This window comes from Diadema setosum, chromosome 20 (genome assembly GCF_964275005.1).
Source record: "Diadema setosum chromosome 20, eeDiaSeto1, whole genome shotgun sequence".
Taxonomy (NCBI): Eukaryota; Metazoa; Echinodermata; class Echinoidea; order Diadematoida; family Diadematidae; genus Diadema; species Diadema setosum.
This window is the reverse complement of record NC_092704.1, coordinates 18,448,128-18,460,331: the sequence shown is the minus strand read 5'-3', so window position 1 is coordinate 18,460,331 and position 12,204 is coordinate 18,448,128. Positions and strand designations below refer to the sequence as shown.

The following is a 12,204-nucleotide window of genomic DNA, read 5'->3' as shown; positions in this document are numbered from 1 at the left end:
TGAATACTGTATCACTTTCTGCACAGTTACAGCAAGTCGGTAAAAAACATAACAACAACAACAACAACAAAAATGTGTCAGTGTGGAGTTTTCCACACTTGCATCCACATAAATATTATGGGCTGTGCAAGGGAAAAAAAATAACAAAAATGTACATGGACCTTCCTTTCTGAATATTTTCCACCCTATCACTGCAATTTTGACAATTATTATTAGGTGATCCGAGTATCCTCTCGGATCACCTTCTGTTTTTGTACAGATTCTTTCTTCTTCTTCTTCTTTTTCTTCTTATTTCTCCCCAAAAGTTGTGCAGCGGTTAACTCAGAAAGTCCTCTTCCTATCAATTTCAAACTTATACCATATATGTATCGAGTCCCAAAGACGACAGATCTAATAAAATCATAGTGATCAGTCGACCGTGACGTCACTATGACGTCATTATATGAAAACACATTTTCATTCATATCTCATTATTGGAATGGAATTTTTCAATGAAATTTACGTCACATATATTTCAAGTCAAGCGCATTCTACTCATATTATCAAAATTCATATTTATTATTACAAAGCGCACGTATGCGCGCGTTGAAATATTTGTATGCTCCAATCGAGCTCAAATTTTTTTTGCACGCGTTTCAGACCATTTGCAGCATTTTTTTAAAAATTGAAAAAATTGGACGGACGCGCACGCATATATGCACGCACAGCTCATATGCAATAGAAATTTCCCGTTTTTTCACTTTGATCGGATGCCTGAAAAGTCAAGGAATATTTCTACCAAGTTTCAAGTCAACCCGACTCAATATGACGTCATACGGGCCCATCAAAGTTGAAATTCCGCGCGCGTGTCAATGGCGATATACAGTGCAACTATGCCAAAAAACCGCCAATTTTAAATCCCATTTTACTCGTCAGGATGGACGGTGACTCCCAATTTTCTTTACATATTCTGAAAGCTGATGAGTTGTACATGTCATTTCATGGGTTGGCGATGCTGAAAAAATGATTAAAAGATACCAAATTTCTTAATAAAGTAAAAAAAAGTAAATTTTCAAAATCACGTCATCAAAATTCAAGTTCATTCGAGCGTATCTCACTTATCCTTTGCCGATTTTCACCCAAATTTCAGTATATTGTAGCTTATTAAATGATCTTTCATTAATGTATAACAAAATTTTGATTGGATGACGGCATCACCTCGTAAAAATGGATTGAAAGTAATCTTGTCAAATTTGACCAGTTTACGTGTTATCTCTATGGGAGTGCAGTTTTTCTGGAAATGAAAATTGACATGACTATCTTTCTCGAGCACTAGCTCACTTATGCTTCGGTGAATTTCTCCCAAATTTTAATATGTTGTAGCTGAGACTTTGGGCTATCGTGAGTGTGCCCTTCGTTTTTTCATACGACGTCGGCATCACGTCAAAAAATTTGGTTGAAATTAAGGCTTATCTTCGATGTATTGAGATATTTCTTTCTTTCTGCAACTTTCTTTGCAATAACTCAAGAGAGACAGCCCCTATCACCCCCATATTTTGCACATGTTTAGTTCATGTTACGTATATTATTTCATAAAATAACAACTACTTGATCGGACACCATCTTGGGTATGTAAATTAGGGTCAAAGGTCATAAATATTTCATCCTGTATCTTAGTAAATACATGTCTTATCTTTCCCATATTTTGCACACATAAAGACCATGTTACAAGAATCATTTCACAAAATAACCACTTTTTGATCAGATGCCATCTTGTCTGTGCAAAGTGGGGTCAAAGGTCATATGTACTTTTTTCTGTACCTTCGTTATGACGTGTTATCTCTATGGGAGGGAATTTTTCTAGATGTGAAAGTTGACATGATTGTCTTTATCGAGCACTAGCTCACTTACCCTTCGGTGAATTTCTCCCAGATTTTAATATGTTGTAGTTGAGACTTTGCACTATGTTGGTGTACCTTTTGTTTTTTCATACAATGTCAGGATCATGCTAAAAAAACTTGGTTGAAATTAAAGCTTATCTTTGATGTATTGAGATATTTCTTTCTTTTTGCAACTTTCTTTGCAATAACTCAAGAAAAACAGCCTCTATTACCCCCATATTTTGCACATGTTTAGTTCATGTCACGTACATTATTTCATAAAATAGCAACTACTTGATAGGACACCATCTTGGGTATGTAAATTAGGGTCAAAGGTCATAAATCTTTCATCCTGTATCTTGGTGAATACTTGTCCTATCTTCCCCATATTTTGCACACGCAAAGACCATGTTACAAGAATCATTTCACAAAATAACTACTTTTTGCTCAGATGCCATCTTTGGTGTGCAAAATGGGGTCAAAGGTCAAATATACTTCATTCTGTATCTTCGTTATTGCATACGGAATTCGGTACCAAAGATGGCAGGTCTGACTCCCTTTTCTAAATGAGACTCCAAACATCACATGGCCAATGTCCCCTCAACACAGATGAAACCTGTATGGTCATGCCTATTGGGATCAGGACTCAAATCATTGATTTCGCAATAGATCGGATCACCTAATTTGTCAGTCTTGACAAATTCCGAGTCTAGTTATTATTATTATTATTGAAAAATACATGAGGCTTTGAGTGTACAGCATGAGATTCATGAACCCATCCGAGCAGGGTATCCCTGCATTGGATCCTAACCAGATTTTTGGGTCTTACAATGATTGTCGCACGGGGGCACTGCTAGCACAAAACGAGCACACGAACATCCCCCCCCCCCCCCCATTTTTACAGTTGTTCTGCATTAAGTAACCTTTATTCTGTACAATTTCATCAAGTTTCACGAAAATGACATGGGTTTTGGATGTACAGCATGATATTCATGAATCCCGCCTAATCAGGGCACCCATAAGGATAGGTTTATAACCAGATTTTGGGGGTCTAGGATGATTTCTGTCACGTGGGGGTGCTACCAGCACAAAAATGAGCCAACGAATCCCCCATTTTTATTGTGTTTCTGCAATCAGTAAGCCTTCTTCTACAATTTTGTCAAGTTTCATGAAAATGACAAAGGTTTTGAATGTACAGCATGAGATTCTTGATCCCACCCGATCAGGGCATACTGGATAGGTTAATGACCAAATCTTGGGGTCTTACAATGATTTCTGCCACATGGGGCACTGCTAGCACAGAAACGCGAACCACCCATTTTTACAATTTTTCTGCATTAAGTGGCCCTTCTTCTACAAGTACATTTGGTCAAGTTTCATAAAAATGACATGGGTTTTGAATGTACAGCATAAGTTTTTTGAACCTTCTCCTTTACCCCACCCAAAACAGGAAACGTTCCTGTTAAGGATTTGAGAGATTTCTGTGGTTTCTGCAGTGTGAGGGCGCTGCTTGCTCAAGAATGAGAGTATAAACCCCAACTTTTTCCTCATTTTGGGTACCTTTCTCTGCAATTTTTTGCAAATTTTGAGAAAATAAAAACTTTAAAAGGATTTTGAAAGAATTATGGGATTTTAAATTTACCATTGCAGATTTTGTTGCCTATTATGGCCTTGATCCTGTAACGCTGGCATTTTTGTACTGGACGGCAGAATGTCATGCGTCAAAGTCCTGTAGAAGAAAAACAAGCACACAAACCTGTGGTTTCACTGTCGAGCCCAACAGAGGTGCGGGGAGACTAAGGGATCGCCTGCGGCGTCTCTCCGTCCGTTTCTGTCCGTAACGCTACAAAAACTTGAATAACTCTCTACCGAGGACTTCAATTTTAATCAAACTTGGAGGGAAGAGTGGTTATGCAAAGTTACACAGTTTACCATACGTGAAGTACACCTCAAGGTCAAAGGTCACGGGCAGGGGTTAATGAACTTCAGGGCCCAATGTTAATTTTTTATGGCGCGTTTCGATTATGGCTCATAACTTTTGATGTATATGTCCGTTTGTGACCAAACTTGGATTGTAGATGTCCCTTAGGGAGTTGAAGGTCATCACAAGGTCAAAGGTCACTGGCAGAGGTCAGCAAACTTTTAGGGCCCAATGTTAATTTTTTACGGCGCGTTTCGATTATGGATCATAACTTTTGATCCCTATGTCCGTTTATGACCAAACTTGCATGGTAGATGTCCCTTGGGGAGTTGAATTTCATCACAAGGTCAAAGGTCACAGACAGGGGTTGATGAACTTTTAGGGCCCAATGTTAAGTTTTTATGGCGCATTTCAATTATGGCTCATAACTTTTGATCCCTATGTCTGTTTGTGACCAAACTTGGCTGGTAAATGTCCCTTGGGGAGTTGAAGGTCACCGCAAGGTCAAAGGTCATAGGCGAGGTCAATGAACTTCCAGGAGTTAGAAAATATTAATTTCTTATGCGAATGGGCGAGACATTTTGGCACTTGCCTTGTTTGCATATTTGGGCTTTGAATGGGTCAAAGTTACAGTATGGAAAAATGGAAGAAAATGGCATGGACTTCACTTTAACTGAAGAATGTCCTTAAACTGAAAGTACAGAGAGTTTGTGAATTTGCAGTCTGTCTCTCTTATATAAATGCACTGTCTCTGTACTTGGCTATTTGAGATTTAAATATCCACTTTATACCTGCCAGGTCATGTCAGTGATCACAAGAGCTCTAGAGATCTCAACGAGCGACTGCATCTGTAGGTTTTGTACACATGTGGACCTGTGTGGGCTGTCATCAACCAACCAAAATCCCAGTTTCAAGCGAGTAGAAGATATTTTCTGATAATTTATGGTTACCATTTAACCGAATTTAGGTGGAATTATTTATTTCTAATTTATTCCAATTTGAATGGTTGTTATAATGTACATGGATCTCGGTTACCCGGTAGTCACTGTTCGATAAACAGTATATCCAATACAACTTGTATGTTCAGGTACAGCGCTGTTATAAGTGTTTAGTTATCTGCTGACATGCAAGTGTATGTCTGTTAATATACTGTATTACAATTGTACTTAGTACAGTTAGTAATTTTTGTGAGGCAATACTTTGACTTTATGATGGCAATATGGCTTGCTACTCCTATCTAGACACCAACTGTAGGGTATAGAATCTACCCGAAAGCCTTGACCCGTTTCTTTGAGTGATATATTTGACAAGTCTGGCTTTATACGGTCCCTTTGTGTGTTACGGGGAGGGGGAGGGCCTAGCTACATGTAGGGCATATGCTGACCAATGGGGGGGGGGGGGGGTCACGGTCTTACTGACTCCACAGAATACATGCAGTTGGGAACTGCTCTAGTGGGAATACCACAATGTAACAAACTTTTTACATATTGTTTTCACAGCGTAATCGGAACATCGAACTGCTTTATCAGGACCACAAACTGCTTTATAATCAGGATATATCTTGCTGAAGCACTTCCATTGCTCATTATTCCTGTCTAAAAATGATTCCTTCCTAAAATTCATCATTTCTGTCTACAAATGATACCTTAATCACAGCGATTTCATTTCCTTCTCAGAAAGGTTATTTTTTAACCAATCCTGTTCTAGATTGTACTGATTGTCTACATACATGTAGGCTAAACATTTGCTATTTGGCAATGTGATGTGGTGCTGGGAGTCAAATCTAGCACTGTTAGCTTTACCCTTACACCCACTCTCTAGCGCAAATATAGAGAGTCATCTTCCCCATGTGAGATCTGAGTCAAAGTCATGACATTCTGTCTTTTGACTTGCATGTTGTTGTGATCACTTTATCACTCTTGGATGAAAATATGTAAAACCAAAAGTTGACAGGGTGCATAGCGTACAACAGGGTCATATTTATTATCAACAGTGTAATGTTGTGTCTTCCCAGCTTTACCACATGTGTCCCATTTCTGTAAGATCTAAAAAATTTTGACATTAACCCGTTCTTTATGGGAACCTGGTATACCAGGTTCCTGTGGGAGCAACTGATATACGGGAACCTGGTATACCAGGTTCCCAAGAAGAAGACAAGAGTGCCTGCTTTCGTGGCCTAAATTCATGTTTCTTTGTGTCATAAATTCCCCAAAAATGGGTTTGATAAAAAGGTTAGAGTCTTTTCTATCAGCACTTGTTCACTTTCTGCTGGAAGAATTTGTATATCACAGTATTTTTTACCTTTGCTCTGATTTAGTTTGCCCTTGCTCTGCTACAAAACTTGTATGAACATGTACATGAGTGATCAAAACTGATCACAGTAGACATCTGTGTTCGCTGACCCTAGTCATCGCATTCTGGTGCCTGATTTTGTGTAGAATAAAAGAGTCTGTGAGCCCATCAGTGCACGCTCTATTCATACATCGCACGCGATCAATATTTCTATTGTTCAAGGGCACATGTACATGTAGTTGACCGTGGGGAGGGGATGCATGCACCGCTTGACTGCTTTCGAACAGGTGGATTACCAACCTGTTCTCTATTGACGGGCAAAAATAATCTCGTTTGGGGACATTGAAGGTATTCAAAGAATTGCAGAAGGAACGGGTTAACTTGAGACAGACACTTTGTTTTGTATTCATATAGAAAACCCATAAAGACTGATAAACTTCCTTGTTGCTAGTGTTGTGGAAAGGGTGTAATTTGGGGATGAAGTTCTACATTTAAACTTATAATGGCATCATGCTCTTTGTGCCTCGTAACCTGCATCATCCAGGGATTGAATCCTGTCCGAGATTTTATCCAGTCTCAGCAAAATCATATATTTCTGAAAGTAACCTTAGATTACAAGACTCAGAGTGCTTTTCAATGTGATGGTGAAACTAAAACTAATGGGTAGTACAGTGTACACTGTATACATTTACATTATTGTTGCTTTTTTTATGCCTCCGCCACGAAGTGGTGCCGGAGGCATTATGTTTTCGGGTTGTCCGTCCGTCCGTCCGTCCGTCCGTCCGTCCGTCCGTCCGTCCTTCCGTCCGTCCTTCCGTCCGTCCGTCCGTAATGAATTTTGTGGACAAGGTAACTATCGAATCCTGTTGAGGTATCCTAATGAAACTTGGCATGTATGTGTATTGGGGGGTGAAGTTGTGCCTATCAACTTTTGGGTGCACATGCTCAAGGTCAAAGGTCAAAAGGTCAAGGTCAAATACATAAAATTTCACTATTTCCACCATATCTATTGAATGCCTGAAGATATTTTCTTGAAACTTAGTGTATACATGTTTTACCCAATTAAGATTCTCTGGTGAAAGTTTGGGTCATGAGGTCAAAGGTCAAAGGTCAAAAGGTCAGGGTCAAATACATAGAATTTCACTATTTCCACCATATCTATTGAATGCCTGAAGAGATTTTCTTGAAACTTAGTGTATACATGTATTACCCAATTAAGATTCTCTGGTGAAAGTTTGGGTCATGAGGTCAAAGGTCAAAAGGTCAAGTAAAAATATTAAAACTTCTTTTTTTTTTCTGCGTACCTTGGAAATTTGTTCAAGGTATCTTCATGGAACATAGTATATACATGTACTGACTGGAAGTGATTATCTAGAGAATGTAGGGTTCATGGGGTCAAAGGTCAGGGGTCAAAGGTCAAGTGCAAGACTTCAAAATTTTACTATTACCCTCATATTTATGCAATGCCAGCAGGGTTATATTTTTACACTTGGTGTATGCGTGTGTAACCTAATAGAAATTCTCTGGAAAGTTTTTTTTTTCTCTTTTTGCCTCAAAGGTCAAAAGGTCAAAGATCAAGTGAAAGTGCTGAACTAACTTTTTCCTCCATATCTCGGAAGTGGCTCAAGTTACCTTGAAACTTAGTACATATTATGCATGTTTTACCTGAAAGTAATTATCTTATGAATTTTAGGGTCAAGGGCCAGATGAAAATGGTAACAATTTACTATTCAATCGAGAAATTGCACTTTTTCTCCACACCTGTACCTTGAAAATTACTCAGTGCCTAAATGTATGAATGGGTCAAAGTCAAGTTAAAGTCCTTAAATCCCTAGATACATGCTCTCCTATTCATCCAATTAAACCTACGTCAAGGAAGGTGAACATTCAACACATTTGTGACAAACTTGTCATTCCAATATTTTGCCAATTTTGTGAAAATGTAATCACACAGTGTCCACATGTACTATCTAGACCTATTGGGAAAATCATGCATTATGGCGGAGGCATACCAGTCGCCAAAGCGACATTTCTAGTTTCTATTTGTAAATGATAACTTTTATCATTGTGTTTTTTTTTTCTTTAAAGTATGGCTGTAATGATTTGTAAAGGGATGTAATGTGCTCATGCTGTGCAGAGAAGTCTAAAGACTCACCTAATTCAGTGCAACTTTATACTTCTTTTTTAATAAAAAATTTCACTTCTTGGCAGAGATCTCCTGATACAGTTTGACATTCCTGCTGACGACAGCCCATCTTTGCAACCAGCCATGTCTAAGCTATTTGTGCCCCTGGTGATTATGGCAGAGGCACTAGGCCTTGCAGCATGCATCCTGATTGGACTGTGGATGGGATGCTACCTTGGAGGATTTGCTTGGGATGGCAGCTCAAATGAGTTTAATCTACATCCTTTGCTAATGACAACAGGGATGATCTTTCTGTATGGAAATGGTAATGTTATGTGACCAAATCATGAGGTCTTCATGCCTGCAGACTACAGTCACAATGCTACGTACTACTAGTTGTATGAAATTTTAAACACAACTTGTTTAAGCTACATGGTACACCGTGAACACATTAAAGTACAAATAACAAATATTAGACTTAATGAGGTATGCAAGGTTACCCCGTTTATGACAACAGTAAAAGAGCTTTGGAAAGGTAGAATTACCCTGTAATCATTTAAAGTTAAGTAATAACTGTACATAAGATAGTATTCACATATCAGATACAAAATTACAGATTTGTTGTTTATTGTAGAATGGTTTAGCAGTCAACAGTTTGCACTAATCGTTTGAGCATACAGTTGTATTCCAAGTGCTTAAAGATATGAGCAAACTGTGTGCAGCCTCGAGACATATAATGTATCTGTATTCATCAATTGCTATGAACATATTTAATCATAAGCTTGTATGCAGAAGCATGTAAAAGGAAAGAAAATGTTGGTTGAATGCAATTTGGAAAAAGTGAAAATTGATTTGACTAAGAGTTCAAAATGCAAGGTTCTACAATATATTGATACAAGGTAAGAAATATCTTCTGCAAACATGGGTATAAGGTTTTGGACAATGATGGGTAATTATAGTTCTACAAGAACTTTCTAATGGCATTTTACAATGTAGTCTGTTCTCTTGCAGCCACCATGGTTTACCGTGTCTTCACTGGCATTGATGTTCCCCGCATAGCTGTCAAGTCCATACATGCTGGCTGTCTAACCCTTGCTACAGTCATGACCATCATTGGCCTTGTAGCTGTTTTCCAATTCCACAACCACAATGGAATTACTAACCTCTACTCCCTGCACAGCTGGCTTGGCATTGCCACTGTCTGCATGTTCTTTTTACAGGTATGTCTCCTTATCAGTTAGACAGTGAAATGGTACTCAGAAATGAGAACTTAGTGGTTAGTTTTCATGTATGTTTGTATCAGTGGTCCAGCACCTAGAAACATGACAATGAAAGCAGAATTTGTGGAGATTCTCCCAAAGATGAAAGTTTTCCATCAGGAATTGAAAGACGCCATCAGAAGTCACAACTTCTACGTTGAAGTGTTTTTTTGTTTTTTTGTTTTTGTTTTTTTTTTTGTACATTGCATTTACCGTTTTGATACAAATAATAATAACAAAGCAACTTTCTTCCAAAAAAAAAAAAGGTGAAATCAAGCTGGGATATATTGTAATTGTAGATTTATGACAAGTCAGTAAGACTGACCAATCTACTGTATAACATGTATCATGAGGACACATACCGGTATGACAAATTTTGAATACCTTTAGTGCAATTTAATAATGATCACTTTATTATGGCCTCATGTCAGCCTCAAGCAGATTGAGTTTGGCACACAATATGCGACACATATTTTGTAATACTTGTTATTATTTTTGTTGGCAAAGTATGAAATACAAAGTTCTTATATTTTTGAAAGAGAAGGTACATCTTGTTTTCAAGTTTTCTTGTTTATAGTTTTGATAATAATTACAATGGAGTGAGGAGTCTTTAAATATGCCCTGTCTTTCATACAGGAACACTCTAGTGCAGATTTTTGAGACCTCTTTTATCATTCCATTAGTTGAAAAGGGCCAACAATATACAGGAAAGCATGAGAGTTAGCTTACTGAAACAAGTAGAATTTGAGCTCATTCTCAAAAAGGAGGAAGAAGGTCTGGTCTCTGTTCTCAGTTCCCCAGGCAATTTTCACATAATATGTGAGGTGTTCTGTTGTATTCACATGAAAAAATTACACTACAGCACAGGTCTCCAGCATCACAGGTGACTTCCAGTTAGAACCATGCATGATTTGTGTGGATACTGTGATAGGCCTACCTCTATGAACGTCTTGAATTAATGTGGCAATGTATTTCTTCCTCTGTTTTTGCAAAATGCCATACAGGCATTACTAATTAAGCAGTCCATATAATTTATTTGTCTCCAGGTTGAGGAGTTGTTACCATTTGAACTTTATTTCTTGTGTGACATAGCTCCTGCTGGGATTCTTCATATTCCTATTCCCATGTGCATCTGTTCAACTTCGCACCAGCTACATGTCCTCCCACGTCTTCTTTGGTGTAGCAATGCTCTCAATGGCTGCAGGAACATGTCTAATGGGGATTGTGGAAAAAATCTTCTTTTCAAAGTAAGATGATATTGACACATATTGAATATATCAGTGCATATAGCAAGTATATAAAGTCCCTGTTGCTGTTCTATGGCATTTAGCTTGTAAAGAAAAAAAACTGTATTTCATGATGGTAGAAATATCTATAAATGCTCCATGGTGAGAAATACAATGTACCCTTTGTGCCACACTTGCCTGAAAATGTAATGCAGGGATTGAGAAAATAGAGACTGATCAAAATTTTGCAATGTGTAGTCAATATGTTGTATCATATGTTACAATATAAATAGTGACTCCAAAATGAAGAACAGAAATAGGTGTGGCTGTCAATGTCTGCAGTATTTATCGCAGACTCACTGTCTCCAGTCATGTACCAATACTAATGAACAACATTGTCAATAGGTGGGAATGTTGGAATGCATGCTGAGACACATGCTTGGATTATTTGCATAATGACATCCAGAACAGGCCAATAGCATTGGGCTGTATGAGGATATAATATGACTTGCCAGGGCATCTAGACACTTTATGAATTATATCTAGACAAAACACAAGATGAATATACAATGTATCTAGACACAACATACTGTAAGAGAGGTCACGATCCAAGTTTTTTTTTTTTTTTTTTTTTTTTTTTTTCCCTGTTTAACCCTATCTCTGTCACAGGCGGATTAAATTGGCCCAAAGCCTGCAATAGAATTGCTTCGGCTGATATTATCGGCCCAATTTTGATTGACAGATTACTTCAAAGGCTATGACACTATCACTCTGTAAATTCATTTGTGATTGGCTAACAGTGTGCGGAAACGATATCCAGTGTGAAAAAAGCTTCCCCACCTTCAACCAATCAGGAAAGCCTTCTCAAAGTCCAAGAAATTGTGGTGGCCCCGCCCATGTTTATTTGCATTTAGACTGCAATGTATTGTGTACAGTTTTGCCATAGGCTTCTTGTGTGGACAACTTACACAAATCTGTATATGTGGGACTGTAATAGAGATCGCCGTGTGTGATGAAAAGATCGTACACGTGGGTCAATTTTCATCTATTTCATCTAAGTCAAAATAGTAAAATATGAAGTGAAAACATTCAGACTAGGGATTTCAACATCTCTGAATTCTGTGAAGGGGTACAGTTTCAGTAATATTGGCCTCGTACATCAGGGCTGCCAACCTTGAGTGAGAGTTTGGCGTGAGACACTGCAAGGGAGCGGAGCGCGCGACCTCCTGGCTAGCGTATGGCAGCATATCAGCCTGCTGTGCGGCCGTACGTACGTACGTACTGCGTACACAGTCAGTGTATGTAAAGCGATGTAAAGCACACGTCATAGCCATACATGTACTGTAATTTGCCAAAAGTACAAGCTACGCTTACGTGGTATAAGTAGAAACCAATCGTAATCCAATAGCTTGTCCTTGCATGCGAACCGAAAACGATTATTATTGGTTAAGCTTTATATACACCCGTGCTGGATAATCTCGAAATTTTGGGCTTGAGCATATCGATATTTGGAATCGGAATA

General features: G+C 38.3%; 1 protein-coding gene across 1 annotated transcript in view; it reads left to right on the top strand.

Annotated features, from left to right (window-relative positions):
• LOC140243382 (lysosomal membrane ascorbate-dependent ferrireductase CYB561A3-like) overlaps positions 1 to 12,204 on the top strand; it is a 52,696-nt gene that overhangs the window by 38,108 nt on the left and 2,384 nt on the right. The window contains exons 2-4 of the mRNA XM_072323060.1: positions 8,284 to 8,522; positions 9,209 to 9,417; positions 10,549 to 10,703. Of these exons, the coding sequence (XP_072179161.1) occupies positions 8,342 to 8,522; positions 9,209 to 9,417; positions 10,549 to 10,703 (545 nt within the window). The 5' untranslated portion in view covers positions 8,284 to 8,341. The remainder of the gene's footprint in view (positions 1 to 8,283; positions 8,523 to 9,208; positions 9,418 to 10,548; positions 10,704 to 12,204) is intronic.